This window comes from Humulus lupulus, chromosome 6 (assembly GCF_963169125.1).
Source record: "Humulus lupulus chromosome 6, drHumLupu1.1, whole genome shotgun sequence".
Taxonomy (NCBI): domain Eukaryota; kingdom Viridiplantae; phylum Streptophyta; class Magnoliopsida; order Rosales; family Cannabaceae; genus Humulus; species Humulus lupulus.
Genome location: NC_084798.1, coordinates 5,869,592 through 5,895,305, shown reverse-complemented (window position 1 = coordinate 5,895,305; position 25,714 = coordinate 5,869,592). Strand labels below are relative to the sequence as shown.

Genomic DNA, 25,714 nt, shown 5'->3' with positions numbered 1-25,714 from the left:
TCAATTTTTACATACAAAAAAGTCGCCAAATTTTAGAAAAATATCATTTTATGTGTAAAAATTGGAAAAATAACATTTTTTTTCTTTATTTGTCTTGGGCATCGTCCATCTCAGGCACGCCCCTGCATGAGAGTCGGAGTTTCGAACATCACAACTCCAGCCCCTGCAAAAGAGTTACCGAAAGAAGCGTCTACATAGGCTGTGTCCATCTTCTGCAGCTTCTGCATTGAAACAGATTGGCTTTCCTTAGGACATGTTTGCTTGCAACTTGAAGAGACACCTGAATTAAGCACTTCATTGACTCTGTTAACATGTCAATGCTATTGATTGAGACGATAAAGCCTCTCATTCCTAAGGTTCCAAATTGTTTCATTAACACAGACAGCATATAACATGAGAGATCTTTGGTTTGAGGGAAGCTCATGTTGTTGCAGAACCAAGTAATTAGTTCTCTTCCATTGGAGGCAGTGATGGAATCACTATGAACACCCCAGCGAGATGACAGCCACAAAGCTCTAGTCACTGAGCAATCTTTGAGAAAGGGAAGTCTATCAGTTGTAGGAAGAGCCTCAGAGGCAATTATCCATGACAGCAATTTTTGCCTTTCTAATAGGCCACTCATTCATGAGTTATGATTTTGAGAGAAAGAAGCTTTTTTAAATCCTAAATTTGTAAAGTTGACTAAATATTGAGTTATGACTTTGAGTAATCTGTAGTTAAGAGCAATAATAGTACTCAAACATGTTTACTTATTGGTTATGTATAGCTAAGGATATTTTTGTATCTTCACTCATCCAAAAATATTGATAAAAACAGATAACATGAGAGAGAGAGGGAGAGATTAGACATTAATTAACTTGGACAAAACAACTGATAGAAAGCAGAAAGATCCCAATGAGCATCAGTGGTGGAATCATATGCATAGCCAATATGCTCATTCACTCCATTCATTGCATACAATGAAGCTGATATTTGCCTTTCTAACTTCATTCTTCCAAATTCAGTAAACTCCACTTCTGCTTCTGCTGCTGCTGTACTAGATGAAGAAGATGATTGTGATGATAATGATGATGATGGTGATGTGGATAAGGAATCAACCCCTTTTGTCAACTCCATTCCTTGATATGTCATTGGAATTTGATCAAACCCAATAGGAAACGGCCATGTGTAATCGAAATGAGCCATACCCTGATGAGGTTCCACAACGCAGTTGCTCATATCTGGTTTATATGCACCATCAAACACCAGATTACTCTGGTTTATGAAACCAGATAAAGATGAAGAAGAAGAAGAAGAAGAAGAAGCATAATTGGTAGTTGTTGAGTTAGACTTTTGGTTTGTATTATTGAAATGAAAACAATCCCTCATAGTATTTGAACCAACACTAACAACACTGGTACTAACTGTGGTGGGGTTGCTTTGTTTCAAGCTCTTTTTTCGGTTGAGAAGGTTTCTGATCTTCAAAGAGAGCTGAGAATCGGTTGGAACACGATTGGCGAAGTTGGTTCGAGTGTTTGAACCACGAAGAAGGCACGCAGCTTCATCGTAGGCTCGAGCAGCCTCTTCAGCTGTATCAAAGGTTCCTAGCCACATCCTAATCTTCTTTGTTGTGTCCTTGATTTCTGCTACCCATTTCCCTGATGGCCTCTGTCTAACCCCAACAAACTTGTTCTTGGTGGCCTTGATTGCGGTTGCTCTTCCCATGAACTTTCTTTGTTTGTTGGTTGAGACTACTACCTTTTGCTCCTTTTGTTGGGCTTGTTGAAGTAACATTTTGTAAAGTGTTATGAAAAGTGTTGAATGAGTAGAATGAGAAAAGGGTCTTGTTTATATAAGGATAGACAAGAAATTTTTCCTCTTTAGTGGGAAGCTCGTTTTCATCATCTTTTTTGTCTACATATGAGGAAGACTTTAGTTAAATTTTGAGGTTGTTCTGACTTTACAATGTTCTGTTTATGACCAAATCTTTTGGACATGTCTAGAAATTCTAGACATGGGAGCCAGTTTCATACATTTTTATATGTAAGTAGTTGTCCTCACCTTAATTTTGGTCAACGAAACAATTGCCTTGTATAAAAAAGTGTAAATGTTGAGAGCACGAAAGGATGACATTTGTACTTCCTGCCTTGGAAGTTAAGAACACTAAACAATGTTGAATCCTTCCAAAAAGAAAGAAAAAAAAAATGATCTAAGCATATTTGTTAGGGGTTTGAATGGGAATCTTAAGCATATTTGTTAGGGGTTCTAATGGGAATCTATTCTTCTTACTATGTCAGTTGTTATCTCTCTGTCTCACCCAACACTTGACAACATATATTCCACCTAAAATTGGAGAAAATAAATCAAAGAAAAAGGTTACAAAGTTTGCATTCTTTAACATGTTGAATTTGACTTCATTTAAATGTTGACATGGTACATTTAAATGAAAATTTTGAATCTTTAAAATGTAGTCTAAAAAAGAAGAATGAATACACAACAAAAAATATATGGTCCTTTTTATTGCTTATGAGAATCAAAATTTTGGAAAATCTAATTGAGAGAATCACCATAAATAATATAGTCAACAAATTCCCATAATGTAATGTTGTATAGCGAAAACAACAATGAAAACAAAACTGCTACAAATCATTGCCTCTCACTGACAAGTAGTGACAACCCTCACAACTCAAGCACCAACCAACCAACCAACCAACCGAGACCGACGGACGGACGGGGACGACGATGATGGACCGACCAAAAAATTAAAACCACTCTGCAAACCACCATGAACTAACCAACAGTTTTTTTTTCTTTTTTGTACTCAAAACCGCACTATAAATTGAACACTTGTAGTATACACATTCTACAAAAAAGATCATTCCAATCGAATCGATGACTTCCAAGCAATGACGCCGGCTTGCTGTAATAAAAAAAACATTATGCAATAACGAATGTTGGGAACCATCTTATCGAAACGAAACGGTGACAAAATAATTTTGACACAATACAAGACCCAAGGGATGAATAAGCCAACAGCAAAAATATGCCACCACTGCAGATGTAGAGATATTATGAGGAGAGAATGGATTGCAATGCAAGTTGTTGCTGTGGTTGTAAGGAAGACCAAGTTGAGGCCAAGGTCGATGGTGGTAAGGTCTGCTGGAGCTGCCTTAGTAAACTGATCATTCTGCTTGCAGTTTGCTCTGTTGCTAGCTCTTTGCCCGCACACAAAACCTGCGACAAAAATCATACCCCCTTAAGAAATTGACTCGAGCAAAAGTTTACAAAATTTTGTGATCAAATTCAGATCAAAGTATTGGTTGCAATCACAAATGAGAAAAGACCCATTCTATGCAAGTCTACATGATCATGCCATAGGCATCGAGCAAAAACATTCTCCAATTTAATGCTAAACTTTGGTCGATAATGACATTAGATAGATTTATGGGATTACCAGCCTCCTTGAAAGGATGACATTTACTTTTGGTCCACAACACCATGTGTTACATGTCAAGTTGAGGCCAAGTATATAAATTATTAATATACTTGTTTAAAGGAATAAGTGTTGGTGTAAAATTCATCATAGACTGCATACTTTTTTAAAGCTGCTATATGAACTTAAAAATTCACTAACCTCTGCAAAAATTGCAACTATTTTTGGAAGATATTGGTTGTTGGGACCCAAAAGTTCCTGATCTGACCTGTAAATGATTAAGAAGAAGAACGATTGTTTGATTGAACAGCATAGTAATGGTAAATCTTAGTGAAAAATACGGAAGAAAAAAAAGCGGGCATAAAGGTTTGCCTAGAACAGACTGGATGCACTTACTTCTCCACCATTGTACATAGCTGGTCGTGAACAACTTTAGCTTCAATTAAGTCACCTTTTATAGGTAAGCAATTCAACCACGCTGGAACAACCTGTCAACCACAGATCATTCAGTTTCCACACGAAGCTTATCACAAACATGAACCATAAGGTATGTTTGGACGATAACTCGTAATTACATAAATAGAATAATCCGTATAATAACAAGTGGTCACGACAATGACATAATAAATATTAGATATGAATCGAAAGCTATACTACTTTAGGTATGAGACAAATATATGCAAGCACTGAAGTACCTGAGCTGCATCAATACTCTCACGATGAAAAGCACAAATTTTTCCCAAAGCTGACACAGCATTGTCATACGCCATCAGATTTTCAGCTTGAAGGGCATTAGGATGCTGGAGTACAACATTCAATCTTGAAAGTGCCTCTGTACAAATCACATAAAAATGTTATTCTGAGATAACAATATAAAATAAAATAGCTTTTATTAGACAAGAAAGAAAAATATACCTCCAACCAAAGGTTTGAACGCAGATGCACCAAACTCTGCACACACACCAAGCCCATATACAGCGGCCTGAAAAAGGACAGTCAAACAAATTACATGAAAAGCTCTAAACAAAACATCAACGAAGCACATGTCGGTGAAGTGAATCAAACCTGTCTGACATCAGAATTTTCATCATTGCAAGCCTCCAATACAAACGGGAGATAAGTGTTGTAATATCTGACCACATCAAAATAAAACCAGATCAATTGAGTACACACCATATGAATATATGAGTATGAGACTACTTGAGAAAAGATTTCAAGTTAGACAAGTCTACTTTAGAGCTGCTTCACGACACTGCTCGGCAACATCATCAAATATGCATATAGCTATCCGTCTCTCTTCAGTTGTCTTGTCCTTGCCCTGTGTTTCAAAACAATAAATATATCAAAAAAAAAAAACTGGGTTCGTGAACACAATACGGACTGAAAAACCAAAGAAAAAATTCCACATCGTTTGGTGATAGTAATAATAAAAATAGAGTTCAACTGAAATGCCCTTGGTAGATGGCCCATTTATATACATTATTAGCTTCAGCAAGGACCCCCCACTTTAATGAGTGCCTATTGATTTCTATTATATTGACTTAACGAGGCAAGAAAATATAGAGACCGAAGACCTTATTTCACACATTCATTATAGCTGTCATACTACTAAAATACGAGGAAAACAGCCAAAGAAAAAGGTAGTCCTAAAGAACTAAAAACATAAGAAAAACTGGAACATCCAACTCATCAGCACAGACACATTTACACAATGGCATATTTCACACAAGACCATTCTAGCCAGTCACCAATAGCACAAAAATTCTATCAATGGCTTAGTAGAGCAACACTATCGCTATCATCATTCATCAATACAAGCATTAAAAAACGTTATCAAGAAAACTGATACTTACCCACATAGGTGTTAAATATGATGACAGCTCATCGAAGAAAGGCAAGAAAGAGGCTTTGAATGTTTTAATCAAAGTCCCCAATATCTCACCCACCTGAGCCCAGAAAAAGAAATGGTTAAAAAAAAGGGGAAAAAAATAGAGCAATAGTTATTATATTACACTAGGAAATGGTCTTAAGATACTTACTTGGTCAAATACTTCTTCCTCTTGTTCATTTTCCTCCTTAATCAGCTCTATTTCTTCGGCATCAAAATCTTCTGCTTTGGCCCTTTCTGCCCTCTCCCTCTTTCTACTTGAACTAGCAGTAATGACCTGTTTTATCTCATCAACGATAGATCTGACCTGATTTTCATCCAATAGTGGTCCAGAAATCTAAAAAAAGTAAACAGAAAACTTCATTATAATTCATTCTACAAATTTAAAAGACCACTGAAAAGAAACTCAAGCTTAAATCAATCAAAATTTTGATTTGGGGTTCACAATTTACAATATTCATTTAGTAGCATTTCATGATAACTGACTATCACCCTTCAAATGAAACATCAAAAAACCTTTCACAACACAATAATGAAAAATTCATGCATTCCAATTGCATGCATGGAAGAGAGAAAATTCCTTTTCTGAGTCCCTTTTGAGAATAAATAAGGTTTCATCTTAAATTTTTCCAGAGATTACTGATCTGGTTGATGAAGATATTGAAGATGCTCCTGTTATCCTTTATATTATTATTTATTTAGCTATTAAAGGCATTCCCTTCCTGAAATTCCTCATTCCTTGTTAATGAGAAATTGGAAAGACAGCTTGAAATTGTTTTGTACTTAATCTGCTGTTTCTCTTCTTTGAGATTACTAGATTAAAGTCCAGGAAATAAACTTCCCTTTCCAATTTTTATTCCATCAAAACACCACCTAAAGGTGCAATTGGACTCGTTAGATGTGTTTGGTTCAAACAAAGAATATATCAAAGATACAGGGTAGTTAAGATAATAGTATGAATATAATATACTTTAGTAAGAATACAACTAACCTGTAAGCATTCATTTAAAGCATCCAACATACTTGCACAGATCTCTGTATCAGGTTCCTGCATACAGATTCAATGTAAGTACTTCTACAACTGCGTAACAAGGTATCAAAAGAAATATACATTATAACTTGGAGAGAAACTAAATTCACAACAATATTACCTTATGCAATGCTTCCACCAGAGCTGGAACTATGTAATCAGATAATTGTTTTATATAGGTCTCATTTCGACCTTGAGCTAGCCCCTTCTCTATAGCTAATTTTGCTGAACGCAATAGCTCCGGCATGGCTGGATAGAACCAAAAGAAAATCAGAATTACAAGTTTCTAAGCTAAATGGGCCAAAAATATTGATAAAAGCCGTCAGAAAGAAAGTGGGATGAAAACATGTAATTCTAATTGTTGGTATGTATTACCTGAAACAGCTGCTTTCCTAACTTCTTCGTGGAAATAGAATTTCAAAAGTGGAACTAAAGTGGGAGCAACCTAAAAAAGAAAATGAATCCATATCTAGTAATCAAATCATCAAAAATCCTAGCAACACAAAAGAACTATAAATCACAACAACCAACCTGGTCAATCCATGGAAAGAATCCTTCCTTCAACTCGTCAGCATAGCAACATAGCATATTACAAGCTGTAGCTTTTTCCTCCAACACGCTAGTCTTGATTCCAATTCGTTTGTCCCCAAGAGTAATTGTTTCCATACTGTAATAAATCAAAACAAATCTTAGGAAATGCATCCAAAAATATAAAGAAAATAAAAGTTAACAAGAAAGAAACATATAAACACTACTACATCATCACGTGATTTTCACCATACTTAAACGCTAACAAAACCACAAAAACAGGCCAGTCTAGTACCTTGTACAAAATCCAAAAAAACAAATAAACAATCCTCCCCACATTTTACCTTGTCCAGGATCCTTCTAGCACATAGAGGAATAATTATCTAAAAATCTAACATCTTAGCCACACCACCAAAGCTAAGCCCCTAGATTTAAGGCAGCCTAAAATGAGGCGGGTGATACTTAAAAGACTCCTCATTTCCCAAACACGTGAAACACCAGTCTGACGCAGAGATATCAGGTTTCCACTAACTAAAATTTAAGATAACCCCAAGCTGTAGTACACATCACTTGAATCACTTTCAAGAAAACCTGAACCACCAACTAACCTACCAGAAGGAAATTCCCACTTGCTGAAGGCCTGAAGCATTATACAAAAGCTCCTAAATTCAGGAGTTTTTCCTAAGCCCTGCCGATATTAAGGGTTCCCCAAGCTGTACAAGCCTCAAAAAGGTTTGCTGATAATAGCTTGAGAAAAATCAAACCATGCAAGGATATATAAAACTTTGGTGAGCCAGCACAAACATATTAGACTCAATGATAAAGTCTACCGCGACACAGACCTTGGATTGCCTACCTAGTACAGCCCAATCGTGAACCTAGAATTGCATTCACTTCCTAATCTATAAATCTCGACAAGGCATGAGACCATCAAATTGGATGTAGATGCATATATCCATAATAGCAAGCAAGAGGGTCGTGAAATTTATTGGACAATCTTTATCCCACTACAATGTAACAGGAGAGTTGGAATGTCAGAGAGGGAAGGGAGAGAATAGAGAGAAACACATCCTGCTACATTGTATGGCAGTATTGCAAAAATCAGGAAACATTAAACAATTAAAAAAATTATTTGAGGAAAGAAATATAGACATTAAAAGAAATCAGTGACGCTACAGAGCGGCAGATTGGAAGTTATCTAATAAAACATGATAAAGAAAAGACATAAATTAAGACCTTTCATCATCAGAGTCTTCACCATCATTATCAGAATCAGCAGAAGTAATAGTTACATCTGGCTTAAGTTGGGCAGATTGGAGCAAGGGCGGCATTACAACAGACATGTAAGGGAGGAAATCTTGTCCCAAGCACTTGCAGAGTCTTGCCCATGCCTATATCATTATAGTGTAAATGTTATCACTCATAATAAATTGACATGCAATGTTTTTCACAGTTTGAAAGATAAAGAACATACTTGTAGCATATAGCTTGTGGTTGGATCATCAGTCTCCAGTTGAGATCCTTGCAAAGACATCAGCACATCCATAACCTTACATAATAGAACACATCAGGCCTCCAATAATCACTTACAAATGTAGTTCTATAACAGAAAATCTCCTGGAAGCAGAGCTAATTAAAACGTAGCAAGGATTCAAATTTGAGTGTCCCAAAATTGAGTACCAGTCACTCTAAAAGTAGAATTCAAGGTAAATAAATCTCTAAAAATTAGCTTTAAAGTATGATTGAAATGAAAATGATATTCCAAAGCAAACACTACATCAGATTTTAAAAATATCTTGAAATTATGTTATCCATTAATGCAGAAATTAAATTTTAAAAGGTTCAAAAACTTGTATAATACAAGAAAGGAAAAAAATGGCATGTAAGGGTGATGTCAAGTGAAATAATGATACCTGCTTGGCGTCATCCCTGAACTTATCCTTTCCGACAGCCATACCAACCAAACTAATGCACTCCATGGATTTGGCACGTAGCATGCGGTTGGATTTGTCAGTTGCATTCAACAGAATGGTTTTCAGGTAAGGCATAACCGCATCGTAGTATTTTTGGAAATGCTCCTAGAGATTACATAAAGTCATATTGAGTAATCCATAAGAAACAATTCAATATCGTAGAATTGTATGTAAAATTACCTGAGATGAATCAGCAACTGATGCCAAAGCTGTCAAAGCCCCCTCTTGCACCATTTGTTTCCCATTCTACACAAGACATACACAGTGTTAAGAGTTGCATATTATGGGCTTGGTCGGTCAAGCTCTTAACTTTGGGCTTTGAGCATTACATAAGCTCTTCCTAAAAAGCTACTTTTTGTGGCTTCTTCCATCCCCAAGGAGCTTTTTAAAAATACAAGCCCAAAATATATGGAAACCCACCCAAGACTTAAAATAGCTTTCAACTTTTAAAATCCAAAAATTGACTTTGAAAAGCCTTGCCAACCAAGGCCTGTATCTCAACTTTTAGCTTCTATAAATTTATTCATGCAGGTCTAGGGAAAATAATACTAAGTATTTCTGTTGAAGACCCACCTGGAGAAGCACAAGCAGCTTGCTTACAATCCCATCCAAGTAAGGGGTTAAGATATCTGGAGTGCAGTTCTCACTGAAGTTGAGCACTGCTGAAGCAGCATGCGCCTGTAGATATACAAATTACAAATTTAACATTGAATATATTCAAGTTATTCATATTAATAGAATAAGGTAGTAAATGTTAAAATTTCTCATAAAAAACAAATGATACTTGACTTGTGAGCAAAATTCACAAAGGAATAAAACCACATAGAAAAGACAGCAAACAAAACAATCAGAATACTAAACCCAAAAATGAATCTCTGATTTGACTAGCATAATAGGACTTAGCCATGAACACCATTAGATGAACATTTGCGTAACCACAACTTTGCAATTTGCAATATCACTACTGTTCATAAGTAAAACAAAATGCAGTATGCCATAAACTAAACAAGAATACAAGTGTACTGCAGAAACTTTAAGAGTAGAGAAACATGATATTTAATTCAATTGCAAACATCAGCAAGTCATGTGTGTAACAAATCCTTAAGCCAATAGCTTGCATCCTGGACTTGGAATAGCCATAGTTGATCTTATTTACAAGTTTAAGAATAAACAACTACCTACTTGCATTGAAAAGGCACCACCATTGACTGACAACGAAACTAGCATTACACAATTGAGAAATTACACCATCAAGAAGACGATGTCACAAGTAGTTCATATTCAATTATTCAGAAAAATATCAAAATGCATATAGCTGGTGAATAACCTGCACTCTGGGATTCTGAAAATCGTCCATAGCTGCAGCAAGTGCTGGCAGCACCTGTGGATGGTATTTAACTTGCAAATCTGGGCCCAAATCAGTAGATAACTGGCCAATAGCATTGATAGCTGCCCACCTAACACGGGGGTGGGGATCTTGAAATGAGTTCAAGACCATTGCAACCACTTGCTCCAAATTCTTTATCATTACCTGACAACACAATAGAAACGAATATCAGTTGCCAACAACATAAAATATATCTTAAGTCTATTTGTGCAAGAAACACTATGTATGTAAAATAATAACACAAGTGACTGCTGAACCAAAAACAATGCTATTGGGCATGAACAAGCAACTAAACTTCTGTGACCTGAACTATAAACAAATGGTAACTAATTGAAGATAATTCATACATTTTAAGGATAATGCATTATGCTAAAAATATCAATAGCACAAAACAAAAGAGAACCCTCTTTGATACCTTTTGGCATCCCTCTGCAATTTGGGCAAGAGCAATCAAAGCAGCATGGTGATTCTGCCACTCAGGAGCAGCCAAATAAGCAGACAACTGCTCAGAAGCAACAGGGACAATTGTGTTTCCACCCAAGGAAATCGAAAGCCGATCCAAACACTCCTGCCCAACACTGTAATTACTGGTTTCACCAGCATCCTCATCCTCGGTCTCAGCGCTATGCCAAGCCGGGTCATCCTCAATATCCAAAAGCATCCTCATCAGAATGGCAAACAATCTGCTAATGAACTGAGGCAATTTCCTCATCATCCCAGGTGCCCTCTCCCTAGCCTCCGCCAAAGTAATGACGAATTCAATAGCCAAATGCCTAGTCCCTTCCTCCAAAGACTCAGCCTCAGCAATCTGCAACATGGACCCAACCACATCGGTAATCTGCCTCCTCAAGAACCTGGGCTCGGTTCCAGCCAATTCAATCAACAATTCTAGAGCCTCCTGAGCCGTGGCCTCATTCCCGTTATTCAAAGCCTCCGTCAAAGTCCTCATCATGGCAGGCAACAAGTCCTGAAACCTATCACGGTCACCGGAATTCGACAAACACTGAATGAAATTAATCACAGCATTCAAAGCAGCGATCTTCACATCAGAACTCGACGAAGAATTCAAACAGTGCAAGAAAACAGCATGCAATTCCTTGATATGAGGAACAAGCGAATCCCCTATGTACTGAGACAACTGAGCAAAGATCAAAAACGCCGACTCCTGAAGCTTAGCGGAGTCAGACGAAACGCATTGAAACATAAACGGCAAAAGCTCAGGCCACCCATTATCAGGCAAAATCCCAGAAGCAAGCTCCGAGACGGTATCACAAAGCTTCTTCGAAATCGACTTCGCCTCCTCGCGCTGAATACAAGACAACAGAATAGACTTAAGAGAGGACTGAGTCGCGGGGGTGAGTCTGGGCCAGAGATAAGAATCGTCCCTGGTGAGTTGCTTACGGAGGAGAATAGCAGACATGGCCCGACCCTCGGGGTGAGGAGAGAACTGGAGAAGGTGAGCGAGCTTGAGAGAGAGAGAATCGGGATCGGTCTGCTTACAGAGATTGAAGAGAAGCTCAGCCTGCGAACGCTGCTCGTTGGAGGAGGACATGAGATGAGAGATCAGGGTTTCGAAAGGGGCTGGGTCGGGGCCGAGAATCGCCGCCAGTTGGGCTTGTTGGAGCTGATTCGAGTCGGGTTGTGCCATCTCGAACAATGGATATGGCGGCGAACAAAGACGAATAAGGAAGAGAGATAGAGATATAGGGATATATAGACAGATAGATAGAAAGAGAGGGTTTTGAGGTTTTTGGCTATGGCTGCCTCTGATTGGTGCAAAGGCCTAGTCTTTTCTCTCTCTCTCTCTCTTCCTCTTCGCTGTGATTGTGAGAATTTATATACGAAATTCTTTTTGAAGAGAAGAAGAGAAGAGAGGGATTCAATTCGGCTGTAAAACAAAGAACGAAACCGAATAAGGGTTTTTGGATTTTGGGTATTTAGGGCAACCTGATTGATTTTCCCCCTTTTTATTTTTCTTTTTTTTCCCCTAATTTTTTGGAAAATTTAACATTTTCAATTCTTTTTTTCACAAAATTCTTTCTTTTTTAGAAATTGTGAAAAAAAATAAATAAATCATTTAAAATTACAATCCAAACCAAACCTTGAATTTGGATTTTGGGTATTAGGGCAACCTTTTTTCTTTTTTTTTTTTATAATTTTTCATTTTCTTTTTCCCACTTATTTTTGGAAAATTGTAGATTTTCACTTCTTTTTTTTTTACAAAATCCTTTTATTTTATTCAATTACAATATAAACCCTAAATAGTAAATACAAATTGTTTAGGGCATTTAATTAATGTCAATTTTTCACAAATATTACTTTTTACCTCTATTTTTTCAGAAATTGTAAAATTTCCACTTTTTACAAAATTCTTATAAATTTTTAAAATACAATCTAACTACACATATATTTTTGGTGTTTGTTTAGAACTCCCCAATTTTCCTTTTTCTTAATTTCTTTCAAGAAATTCTGTTATTTTATAAAATTACAATCTAAACCTTATATTTTTTTTATATGATATTTAGGGTAAACCAACTTTTCATATATATTTCTCTTTTTTCATTGTTTATGATAAATTATTAAAATCTAAACATTTTGTGTATTTTCCATATTTATTCTTGCAGAAAATTAAACTAATTATTGAAAATTACAGAGAAAATTAGGGAAAACTCAACAGAAAAATATAATTTTGAAAAATAATATCTTAAGAATATAATGTGCGATTATTTGGCTAATTAAATAAATAAGCACTTGGTTGTTCTTTTTTATTTTCAGTTAATAAGTCTGGTTAAATATATTGTTTATATAGGAATAATTTTGTAATTCATTTATTGATTCTTTTTTTTAAAAAATCTATTTTCACATATATCTAATTTTTAAAATAAAGATATTAGTTTGGTGTTGGTCGAATTCTGTTTTATTAAATGTACAACTTTGCCATAATAAAATAATGTTCCAAAATTATGACTTAAAATATGATTATTATTATATCATGTTGATTATTTTAAATAAACACAATTTTATATTATAATCACTGTTTAACAAATAATTGTTTTTAAATACCAACAGCTTGGTTTTTGTTTTCAGAAGAAAGGACAAAGATGTATTTTCAATTAGTTGATTTTGATAATTTAAAAAATAACCAAATTATAAGGGTATAAATTGTAGTTTCTCAAAATATGGGGGTCTATTAAGAAATAAATAAAAATAAAGTGCTTAGTGTATAATTTTTACTTTTTGTGAAAAATATTGTATTTGAATGGAATTGATTAGCTGTATATTACTTTTTGTTTGGGTCCTGAATCATGATTAATGTTCACTTTTTTTTATTTTTTTAATTATAAAAAATAAAAAGAATGCTAGGGTTTACACCTCTTTTTTTTCCTTTTTTATTGCCATAATAATAAGAAAATATTTTATTTTCCTATTTATTTGTTTCCATCCATATTTAAAATAAATACATGATAAATGGTTCTAGTTTTTGTGTTTGGTTACCTCTAAAAAGGAATATATTATCTAAAAAAATAAAAAATAATAAATAAAGCATCTTGTGATGTTTGGATTGGTACCCAAAAGACTTTTTCAACAACTTTTCATCAAATTTATACTTTATTCACTTTTTTTAATTTTATATATTTGCCAATGCATGCTTGCATTTTTATTTAATTTCATTGCAATCTAAAAGAGGAAAACAAAATACCTAATGCTCTTTCTTTTTTTATTTTTATTTTTTTGGACAATTCTCCATTAATTAAATATTAAAAAAAAACCAATATCTAATTTCCACTCATGAATAATTGCTACATACCCCACATTTATTGAACAAAATTAAATTCTCATTTCTTAGTTGTTTCTTTTCATTTCCCATTTCTTTTTAGAGAATTATTTTAGGGAAGAAGATTAGCATTTATTTTGGACTAATTGGTAATACAATAATAATTTGTTCCTCTAGGGTTTTGACCTCAACTTGTGTTGTGCCTACTATTTTGAGTTGACTTTGAATTATATGTATTACTATATTGAGTTATGTAAACATTACTATAAGATTTTTTTTGTTTTTACTACAAATTACGTTACCTTATTAGCTTAACTAAACTAGATTTTGATGGATCTTCTTATTTTGAAAAAAAATTAAAATAAGATCTTTAACCAAATGAATATGGATTCTACTCAAGAAATTACCATTTCATACAATCAAACATTATATATAAGTGTAACCGTGAAAATTAACATTTATATTTTTTTGGACTATGTGTTTTGTCCAATTACATGCTTGGACTTTGTATTTTGACAAATGATTTTTTGGACTCTGTGTGTTTGTAAAATGGTTCAAATAGAACCCTAATCTCGATTTTGGTCAAAATGTTAGGAGCTAAAATTACAAATAATTCACCAAACTAACAATTTAAAACAAAAACAAAATCATTTTGTCTAACAACTGTGTATTTATATTCAATGTCTTCTTCATCAAAATCAGTTTTAGGGGTCTATTTGAACCATTTTACAAAATACAAAGTTCAAAACCAAATTTGTCAAAACACAATATCCAAACAGGTAATGAGACAAAACAGAGTCCAAAAAAATATAAACCCAATATTATTTCACTAATTAGTTCGAAAGACCGATATTCGACGATCAAATACAACAAAAGGAATATTACGATATTCGAATTTCGAATAAAATAAACAATTTCTTCGAGTTTTTTATTTTCAAATTGAGAATAAAATTACATTTTTACTCTGGATTTCGATAGTAAGAAAAAGGGATTTATTTTAATAGGAGTAAGGACCATTGTCTTGTTGTTTTTGTAGTTGTGTGAGCTGTGAGGGATTGTGTAAGATATGGGGGGTGACTGCCATGAACAGAGTGCCTTTCAAACCCATAAAACACTATTGAGCAATGAAGTTAGTAGGAAATAAATTTGAGTAAGATAATGACTCACAAATTAGATTTGACCTACCTATCTATACATAACTCGTTATTAATCAATACAAATTTATTACTAAATACATGAACTGTATATCTACACACACTTACTATATATGTATTTACTCAAACACTTTCACAAGTACAATACATATTAGCCACAAAGTACTAGTGCATAATGATTCATTTTTTATAATATATATTTATATATAAGTTTCTAGTATTTGAAAGAAAAAAATACATCATGTGTGATGATATTATTTTTAACTTAGTAAAAAAATATTAATAAAATGTACAATTAGAATTCAAGAATTCTATCACACTAATTCATTTCAACTTGTTAATTATTTGTTTGCTTCATCTATGAAAATACATATTTTTTTAATATTTCTTTTTCTCATGAAGTCAAATTTCAAAATATAAAATAGTACCTTCTAATTTGAACAAATAAAAATATAGAGTAAAAATATTTTATGTATTTGAATCATTTAATTTTTGAATTCTCATTCCTATATTTAACAAATATATTTGTGTTGATTAATATTTATATAAAAATAATTATATTGAATATATTATTACGTTTTTTAATGTGAAACAAAAAAAAAAATTATTATAAAAATTTAGTACATATAAACATATTGAAGACATTACATGAGTAGTTTGATGCTGGTTTTATTATTTTAAGAAATTCACATGTGTTTTAGAGACATATTAGTATCACAAAAGCTCAATACATAATAATGAGAAATTGAAATTACAAGGACCCAACATGTTCAAATCATAATCATAAGACAAACAAAAACTAGGGGACAAGGACCAATAATAAATACAAGCTTGCCTTGAAACATCCATAAAAAATTAAAACACACTTCAACACAAATTTTCTCATTAGATTGTAAACATTAGGGGTCCTCTAAATAGATTTGTCCACAAATCAATTTGAAAACACAATTGGGTTTGTTTCAAGTTTATGACAAATAAATATTGATCGAGTTTGTGTGAGAACACAATTTCATCCTAAAACTCGTTTAATCATAAATATAATCGTGATTTAATAAATTTTAGGGTAAGATAATAGTGTAAGTATACAAGGATGAGACATCATACACTACACATATAGAGTTAAATAATATTGTAAAAATATGTTTGATGTGTCGTATTATATTTAAATACGTTGTATATTTATATTTAAATACAAGTCAATACCAAATATAATACTTCATATAAATATATAATATTATATAACTTAAGATTATACAATACATTATGATATAATACTACGCATTAAATACATATCACTAACATATATAGTGTACATATACAAATGAAAAATATTATTTTGACATCTATGTTTTGACCAAATAAGTGTTTGGACATTATATTTTGCTAAATTACATTTCAGACTCTGTATTTAACAAAATAGATCAAAAAAGTACACTGAACATGATTTTGGTGAAAATAATTTCAAATATAATATTTTATTTTCTGGTCTTCAATCATATTCTTCGCTTCTCTGAATCAATCACATTGTCGATGACCCAAACATTAATCTTATATTTGAAAGGATTTTAATCAAAACGAAAGATACTATTTTATTTATTTATTTTACAAAACACAATATCTAAAAATATAATTTAACAAAATATTAGATCTAAATGGATAATTACACAAAATACAATAATCAAAATAGTATTTTTCCATATACAAATAAATAAATAAAATATATATATATAAATAAAAAAGTAACACAAATATTTATATAACTTTATATACTAAAAAATATAAATTTTAAAAAATAAGTATATAATATGTGTACTTATTTACTCATATCATATTGATACTTGTATTTTACAGCAGTGGAGTAGGATATGAGTCACGTGAGTAAAAATACATAAAAATAATAATACAAAAATAAATATATCTTATCCAAACACTACCGATTGGCACGTCGTTATCTATGGTCATACCTCTCAAATAATTATAAAAATAAATAAATAAAAGCTATTTTTTTTGCTAAGAAAAATTAAAAGTTAATCGTTCCAACAATACACAGTTTATGAACACAAATAATCTATTTTGAATTTATTTAATTTATTATTTTCTAATTACCTAAGACGATAAACACACCTAAAATTTCAATTATTTAAAAAAAAAAGTGATAGAGTGAAAAATAACAAATATATAAACGATTTTTCGTTGTAGGGAAAAAGTATTATTATGCTTTATAATACAAAATAGAAAAAATATGATTTTAGCCCTTTATTTTTTCTAAATACTCAATCGGTCTTTGTGTTTTGTTAAATGACAATTCGAACATTGTGTTTTACAAAATAGATCAAAATAGTACCTTAACCTAATTTTAGTCAAAATATTTTAAATTATAAGATCAATTATCAGGTCGTTAGTTATGCGATGGTCGAGAAGTTAAGAATGAAATATTATATTTGAAATTTTTTTGACCAAAATTTAGTATAAGGTAAAACACAAAATACGAATTGTCATTTAACAAAACACAAAAGACCGATCGCATATTCGTAAAAAACACAAGAGTCAAACTGATATTTTTCAAACAAAATAAAACAAACATAAAAAATATTTTATTTATTTAGTGAAAATACAAATTTTGGAGTTTTTTATTAACATATTTAATCAAAATGAGGTACTGTGTGGTGGTAAGATAATTATAAGAAATAAATTTAGTTGTCATGTTTTTTAAAGAGTTTTCACTTTAATTTGTTAATAATGTCAAGCACCGACTTCAATCAATGTTGTAAATACCACTGTTTCTATTTAAGAGTAATAATAATTTTATTTTATTTTATTATATTAATTATTATATAAAATATATTTATGGGAGGATGATCAATTACTATTTAAAGAAGAAAATATAAAAAGTGCAAATAAATTAAAAAAAATAAAAAATTATACTCATATAAAACTTCTATGCTCAAGAGGGGAAAATTGATTTTTTTTTAAAGAAGAAATATGGATATTATGATTTTGAAAGGAAAATGTTTTCTTTTTTTCTTTATAGAAGGAAACCCACAACATAGATTGAAAATAAGTTGGAGGATTTTAAAGTTTCACAAAAAAGTTGCTTGAAAATAGAATGACTTGGAAAATTTTTATTTTATATGTGATATTTTCAAAAATAAAAATATGTTTGGTTATCGTTATTTTTTAGTGAAAAATAAATATTATTTTAATATTTTACATACGTGAAATAAGAAATAAAATTTTAAAAATAGAGATATAAGAGAAATAAAAAATGATAAAAATAATTAATAATAGTATATATGGAGTTTCAAATCTTATATATCTTATATATTAGGGGTATACACGGATTTGATTTTCGAGTTTCGGGTGAATCGGATTCAGGTTTTGCGGGCTTTAGGTGGATAAAAGTTCTACCGAATCCGATCCAAAAATTTTGGGTTTTTGTTCAGTTTTGGGTTTCGATTTTGTTCGAGCCGAGTTTCGGGTTGGGCTTGGCCTATTGGGTTTTGGACCGAAAATCTCAATTGTTCAAATATACCATTTTTTTACACTTTTTTAATTTTTAAAGTTTGTTTTTACAATTTTGGTCTTGATAAAAATTTTGAAAAAAATATAATGTCAAAAGTCCAAAGTCCAAAACACTTACAATAATAAACAAACATAAAGTCCATAAACTAAAGTACATAACTAGTTAACCACAACCATAATAAAATCCATAAGTCTACAACCATAAGCATAAAGTCCATGAAAATTCAAAATACAAAGAAAGTCTTTGACCACTCATTTCCTTATTTCCTTTCAAAATTCAAATAAAAAAATTATTAAAGAAAATAAATCAAGGATAATAAATAACAACATACTAAGTAAAATAAGGCACGAATAAATTCTCACAAGCAATTCTTTCAATTCGTAGATTGTTGTGCAGTTGATGAGGCTGAGGACAGAAAATTGACAAAGGATGAAGTTGGCCCAACACTTGTAGGATCATTGATATAAAAGATAAATATTATATTATAAAACATTCACACACTTAAAATAAAATATTTATAAGTTTCAAGTTAGACCATGAAAATCCAAATAAAATGTAATAAACTACCTAACTCAAGATACTTTGATGTTTGAAGCGCTTCTTCTTCATCCATATAGTCTCGAACAATGATGGGTTGATGTGATATGCTCCACCAGTTATTGAGACAAATTAATGCTTCGACCATCCTTGGCCTTAGTGAGCTTCTAAAAGGATCTAAAATTCGACCTTCTATAAAAAATATCGCCTCAGAAGCAACGGTGGTAACCGGTATAACTAACACATCACGAGCCATGAGTGATAAGATCTTGTATTTGCACCCACTACTAGCCCACCATCCCAAAACATTAAAATTCTCAATTGGTCGCTTAAGTTCCTCTTCCAAATATTTATTGACCTGATTTTTTGTCATTCCATCATCATTCTTCAATCTCCGTGCCACAAACTCATCATGCAAATTACGTGACTTCTTGGCACTAGGTTGACTATCAACAGGCATGACGAATGTAGATGAAGCACTAACAATAGACTGAGATTGTAGCTGAGTCATAGACGGCGATGGATGAAGACTTAATGTTGTCTCATTATATTGATCAAACATTGCCCGTGTTGTCTTCTCTACCCTTTTCACCATCTCTTTGTACGTCATCTCATCATAAGTAGCACTAAAGCAATGACTGAGATAGTCAAGCTTGTATCTTGGGTCAAGGACCAAGGCAATTAGAAGTGCATCACTGCAATTATCAAGCTTTCCCCAATACTTGTCATATTTTAGTTTCATGCTCGTTGCCATTGTCCTCAATAACTCATTCTCATCACCGTCAACTGCTAAGTCATACAGCTCATGTGCATATTGCAGATCTCATTGAAGTACTTATTAGCAATAACATAAGTAGACCCACTAAATTTTAATGTTATTTCGTAAAAAGTCTCCAAAAACACTAGAGCATTATCCCAATAAACATCAGTGGGGGGCCCTTCATTTGGTTTTCCATCTTTGTCAACCTCATCAAAATATTTCATATAATTAGTATCTATTTGCATCCTGTCAAATGCCTTCCGAAATTTCATTGCGCAATTGAGCATTAAATATGTGGAGTTCCACCTTGTTAGGACATCTAAACATAGAAGCCATTTACATTCAATCCTTTTCATCCATCACACACTCCTTAAAAAAAATTAGCCTAGAAGGAAAATACCTAACGAACCACACAACATTTCTAATTGCTGCAATTGACCCGTATTTTTCCTTCAACCCTTTGATGACAATTAGGTTCACTATATGAGCGCAACACCTCATATGTAAAAACTTTCCATCCAAAATTAGTCCCTTATCTTTCTCCTTAAACTTCCTCCTCAAGTATCCAATGGCAACATCATCAGAGGAAGCATTGTCTATCGTAATGGTAAACAACTTAGATGCTCCATTCTAAAAGACATAACTCGATCTCATTGCCAATGGTTCCCCTTTATGATTTACTACTTGGAAAAAATTGATAATTCTGTTATGATACTCCCAAACATTATTGTAACGCCCTACTTCCTTAGAGCCGTTACTAAGTGAGTTTTAAGACAAAACAGTGTGCAATGATCTCGCTAACCGAGATTTTGAAACGAAAGTGTGACTAATTAAAAGTTAAGGCTGTAACCTTTGAAAATGCATTGTTTCAATAAAAACTTCTAGTAATAAACATTTGGGATCCCAAAATAAGGTTTGAAAACTATTTACATCTTGAAATAAGTTTACAGTTGATCAATACTAAAAATCATAGATTATTACAGCCATTTTCGAATAAACCCCCAACCAAAGCAGTCGGGCAGGCCAAACATGTACGCGTCGCTTCACGCTCTCCGTACTCATGGTTGGTTGACTCAGTCTTTGCCCTTACCTGCAACACGGAGCACCCGTGAGCCGAAGCCCAGCAAGAAAACTCATGCAGAACATAACATATGCAAATATACAGTTAATCATATCAGATAGTCCACAGATAAACAAGTCAACCATTAGACTAAGCAAACACGGCCATGCCGCCCCAGAAGCCTTACCGAAGCCTGGGGTATCGGTTCTCACCGTAAGGATAACACATGTATCCACCGGGCCCTGCCCTGACTATAGCATCCCATGTGCTAAGTGTTACTTCCGGCCCCGCTGCCGCACCCGGCCTACGCCGTTCTCGGCCCTTGCCGTTCATTTTATTATAATCACACATATAGTATAACACAACAACATTCAAACGAATATTAATTCATTTAAGTCTGCATCCTAACATGTGATGCAATATAGGGCCGTGCCCTGCAATCATCTCATCATGCAACATGCAACATAGGGCCGCGCCCCGCAATCATACTATGGGCCCATGCCCTATCCTACGGGTGTTATAGTTTTATTACTTGTATTCCGAGCCTCCTGATGCACTAAAGCCGCGAGCACGGTCCTCAAGCACGAGCCTCTCCAATATCCTAGTCATAACACACATGAAACATCCTTTAATACTAATCAAATCATAACCACTTCCCGGGACCAATCCCACACTCTCGGGACTCCCAAATTCCTAAAACAAATCATTGGAAACATCCCCCGAGCCCCTGGAACAAATGCCCAAAAATGCAAAATTTCCCATCCTGAAAAAGGCGTAGCGCCGCGGTGCTACCCGCAAGGGCCGCGACGCCCAGCGAAGTCAGAAAGCTCCCCTGACTGAAAACAGCCTCGCGCCGCGGTGCCCAAGAACAGGGTCGCGACGCTCCTTCGCGAACCCAGAAAAACTGGGTTTTTCCTCTGCATTTCATCATCCAAAACACTCCCAAATCATCCCCAAACTCACACCTAAGCCCCAAAATCAATTCAAAACCCCACATAGACCATTTAACAACTCAGAAACACAATCAAAGAAACCCAAACACACAATCAAATCCCCAAAATCCACATCTTTGATTTTCAACTTCAGAAAATATAAAACCCAAAACCAAACTTAAACCATGCTTAAATTCCTCAAACCATAACAGAAACAAGCCTTAAATTTACTTAGAATCCTTACCTTGAATGAAGAATCCAACCCTATGCATCCTTGATTCATCTCCTAAGTCTCAAGTTTCAGCTCCTTCACTCCTCTACTTCTCCTTCTTCTTCTTCTTGCCCTAAGTCTCCTTCTAGCTTTCTTCTTCTAAATTTTAAACAAAACCTCCAAAATGGATAAATGCCAAACCGTTCACCCAGCTGAAATTTGTCTATTACCCTTGCCAAATGACCACATTACCCCTCCTTGCCTATCCTTTCCTAACTAAACCTCAAGGGCTTACTTGTCATTTCCTATCCATTACAATTCTACCCTTTTACCATCAAAACCTGTTACTCTCTATGGTTACTAACAGCTACACAAGTTACCAAATTACCAGTCACCAAAATCTCCCAAGAACTAAGTTACAAAATCCTCGAATTACCCCTAGGCTCCTCCCGAGCCGGGTATAGAAATCCCGTTGTGACTTTTAAGTTAACTAGCTCTCTAGGACCGTCTCGGCACGTGCATCACAATAATAACACCACACTCACGTGGTACAAATCTCATAACACAATTATCACATATCAATACAGCTATGCCCAATCATGGCCAAAATTACAGTTATGCCCTTCTAACACGATCTGGGCCTACATGCATACTAATATACATAGTCATGCATCTCAGATAATCAAATAGTCATATAACATGCTTTAAATCATAGCCATGCATTTAACTCATTAAAATCAAACATGAATTCCATTATGCCCTCCAGGCACACTAATCAAGGTCCTTAAGCCTTATTAGCGATTTTGGGTCGTTACAATTATCAATCCAATGAGCAGTGATGACCATGTAATTCAAAATTTGAATGGAAGTCCAAGTATCGGTAGTAATCGATATCCTCTCACGCCTCAAAATATTTTTCAATGTCACCTTCTCCTCCTTATATAACCTCAATACATCCCTAGCAACAATCATTCGTGAAGGGATCTCAAACCTAGGTTGGAGTGTTTTGACAAATCTTTTGAACCCTTCACCATCGACATGTCTAATTGGCAACTCATCCAACACAGTATATTGTGTGTGGGCTGCCCTACAAGCTTATTTGTTATAAGTTACTGCTACTAAGCTTGTTTCCCCCTCTACACGCTGAAAGCTTAAATTCTTTTGTTTCTGTTCATCAATCTTAAATGGACTTAGCTCACATACTTTCTTTAAATGGTTCCACAAATGACTAGTCTCGTGTTTTATAGTGTCACACAAGAAGTCATACCCATAATAATTACATATACACTTGGGGGGAGGAGGCTCTTCGTTAGGATCTGTCAGGGGTGGAGGAGGATCTTCCTTAGTAAAATGATCCCTAACATATGACCCTTTTCCCTTTGTTTTCTCAGTAGGGATGGGAGGCCTACTCCTCTTTCTAGCCCCGTTTTTCTACCATTTTCAGTAAGAGTAGGATTTTCAGTCTGAGTGAGAGGTGGTTGATCTTGATCATCTATTGGAAGAATTGTTTCATCTACCTCATCAATATCCATTACCTAATACAACATATTTAAGAAGAAACTAATCAACAGAGCAGCACACAAGCCTATACAACTGAGCAAAAAAACTAATCAATAGAGTAACATACAAACCTATAATCTGCTACAACAAAGCAGCACACAAGCCTATAATTCAGTACAACTGAGCATCACACAAGCCTATAATCCACTAGAACAGGGCAACACATAAGCCTATATTCCACTACAATAAAGCAGCACACAACAATGAACAAACCTAATATCCAGTACAATAAAGATAACCCACCATAATAAACCTAATATAACAAAGATAATATATTTATGTAGTTGCCTATCTCTATTTCAAAGTATATAGAAATAGAACAATTAAGCAAACATAAATATGTGGTCATTATTAAGCAATAGTTGGTAGTAAAGGTAATTATAATAATTAATAATATTTTTTTAGTTAAAATTAGCATTGATAGTTTGTAATTGGTTTACCTATTTAGTCATTAAACAAAGTGACAAACTGCAATTACATATGAAATTATAGGGTATTCAGTGCTATTGGATTTGGTCCTTGAACTATACTAGTTTTTTTCTATAGTTTCATTCAACTTTTAACTTAATCAATTAAATCTTTTTTTTTTTTTTACAATCAAATGTTTATATAAAAATTAAGAGACTTTATGTTAAAATTGATTGTAATAAGTATTAAGTAGCATAATTCAAAGACTAACACTAATGGGTTCAATTCAAAATACCCAAATATAAATAATAAACTAAACAAAGTGCTCACCTCACACTCACACTATCGAGTTCACTCACAGTCACTGACTCACCGAGTAGTGAATAGTATGGAAGGAGACGAGGTGGTGGTTGGCTGGTGGCTGCGGCGGTGGTGGCGGTAGTGGGAGGAGGTCCTTGTTGGGCCAGCTGCGTGGCTGGCGTGCTCCCTGATTACGACTACGGGAGGAGGTTGTTTTGGTGGTTGGTTGTGCAACTGGTGGGAGGATGTGGTGGGTCTTGCCCGTGCGTGAGAGAGAAGAAATGAAGAGGAGAGAGGTGGTGGTGGACCTGGTGGTGAAGCCGTGCGGGAGAGAGAAGGAAAGAGAGAGGGCTGTCGTGCGTGAGAGAGGGCTACCATGTGTGAGTGTGTGTGAGAGTGAAAGAGTATAAAGAAAGAATTTTGGGGTTTGGAAAAGTTTCACTTTTATTTTTTTTAAAATTAATTTCGGTCAGGTTCGGGTCTAACCCGAACCCGTGCATGTCAAAATTTAAAACCCGAATCTGACCCGACACATGTTGGGTTCAGATTAGATTAGGGCCAAAATGAACGGATTTTCTGAAAATTCGGGTTTTCAGGGTTCGGGTTAGACGGATTTTTGGGTTTTGCGGGTCAAATATTCACCCCTACTATATATAGGTCCACAAACTAATTTGTATAGAATCTGGATCCCAAATTTGCAATTGTATATCACATTTCAAACAAGTAATTATAAACTTAAAGAATACATACAAGGATGGTTAGGGATCAAAGTAGGATGCACATAGGGACAAGGAATGTTAGAAATATATTAACAAAGGAGATGATTATAATCATTATAACACAAAATATATATAATATTAACAAATGATATTGCATAAACGAAGGAAAAATATGCGAAGTGATTACATAACTTATGACAATTATTATAAGAGTAGAAGGTAGAAGATGAAAATCTCAATAACAACACCAGGCTTAAACAAGGTTCAAAACATTTGTTGACACCGTTATGGTTTAATGTTAAATGATATGAAGAATTGTTTAATGCTCTCAATGAAAGTACCAAACTATTGACGCTATTTTTCGTCAACTTAATTATGTAGAACAATTAAACAATTAAAATAAAGAAGAGAAGAAGAAACAAATATTTTTACGTGGTTTAGCAGTGAAAATCTGCACACGTTAATGAGTCACTTTTATTGATGTACTTTTATTTATGTTTCTGCGTTCAAACTTTACGAAAAACAATTTCACAAAGTAGGGGTGAACATCGGTCGGT

At 33.8% G+C, this 25,714-nt stretch overlaps 2 protein-coding genes across 2 annotated transcripts; both read right to left on the bottom strand.

The window, feature by feature from the left end:
- Positions 1–742: 742 nt before the first annotated feature.
- Positions 743–2,378, bottom strand: LOC133781523 (ethylene-responsive transcription factor ERN1-like). The gene has a single exon (XM_062220559.1). The coding sequence runs from the start codon at positions 1,771–1,773 to the stop codon at positions 853–855; it is 921 nt and encodes a 306-aa protein (XP_062076543.1). The 5' UTR covers positions 1,774–2,378; the 3' UTR covers positions 743–852.
- Positions 2,379–2,469: 91 nt separating this feature from the next.
- On the bottom strand, positions 2,470–12,132 carry LOC133781522 (uncharacterized). The gene is made up of 20 exons (XM_062220558.1): positions 10,634–12,132; positions 10,159–10,362; positions 9,405–9,509; positions 9,012–9,077; positions 8,772–8,936; positions 8,333–8,407; positions 8,095–8,249; positions 6,862–6,997; positions 6,706–6,775; positions 6,452–6,579; positions 6,292–6,348; positions 5,452–5,637; positions 5,266–5,358; positions 4,645–4,730; positions 4,478–4,544; positions 4,328–4,394; positions 4,108–4,244; positions 3,809–3,900; positions 3,614–3,680; positions 2,470–3,213 (listed from the first exon to the last, which is right to left on the bottom strand). Exons 1-20 carry the CDS (start codon positions 11,864–11,866, stop codon positions 3,049–3,051), a joined length of 3,354 nt encoding a protein of 1,117 aa, XP_062076542.1. The 5' UTR covers positions 11,867–12,132; the 3' UTR covers positions 2,470–3,048.
- Positions 12,133–25,714: the final 13,582 nt, after the last annotated feature.

What these genes read in the sequence shown, in the direction of transcription:
- LOC133781522 (XM_062220558.1), bottom strand. Translation starts at nt 11,866, where the DNA reads ATGGCACAACCCGACTCGAATCAGCTCCAACAAGCCCAACTGGCGGCG. An exon ending in CAGTTGCTGATTCATCTCAG is followed by an intron (nt 8,937 to 9,011) that starts GTAATTTTACAT and finishes TGTAATCTCTAG; the next exon opens with GAGCATTTCCAAAAATACTA. An exon ending in AGAGTATTGATGCAGCTCAG is followed by an intron (nt 3,901 to 4,107) that starts GTACTTCAGTGC and finishes TGTGGTTGACAG; the next exon opens with GTTGTTCCAGCGTGGTTGAA.
- LOC133781523 (XM_062220559.1), bottom strand. Translation starts at nt 1,773, where the DNA reads ATGTTACTTCAACAAGCCCAACAAAAGGAGCAAAAGGTAGTAGTCTCA.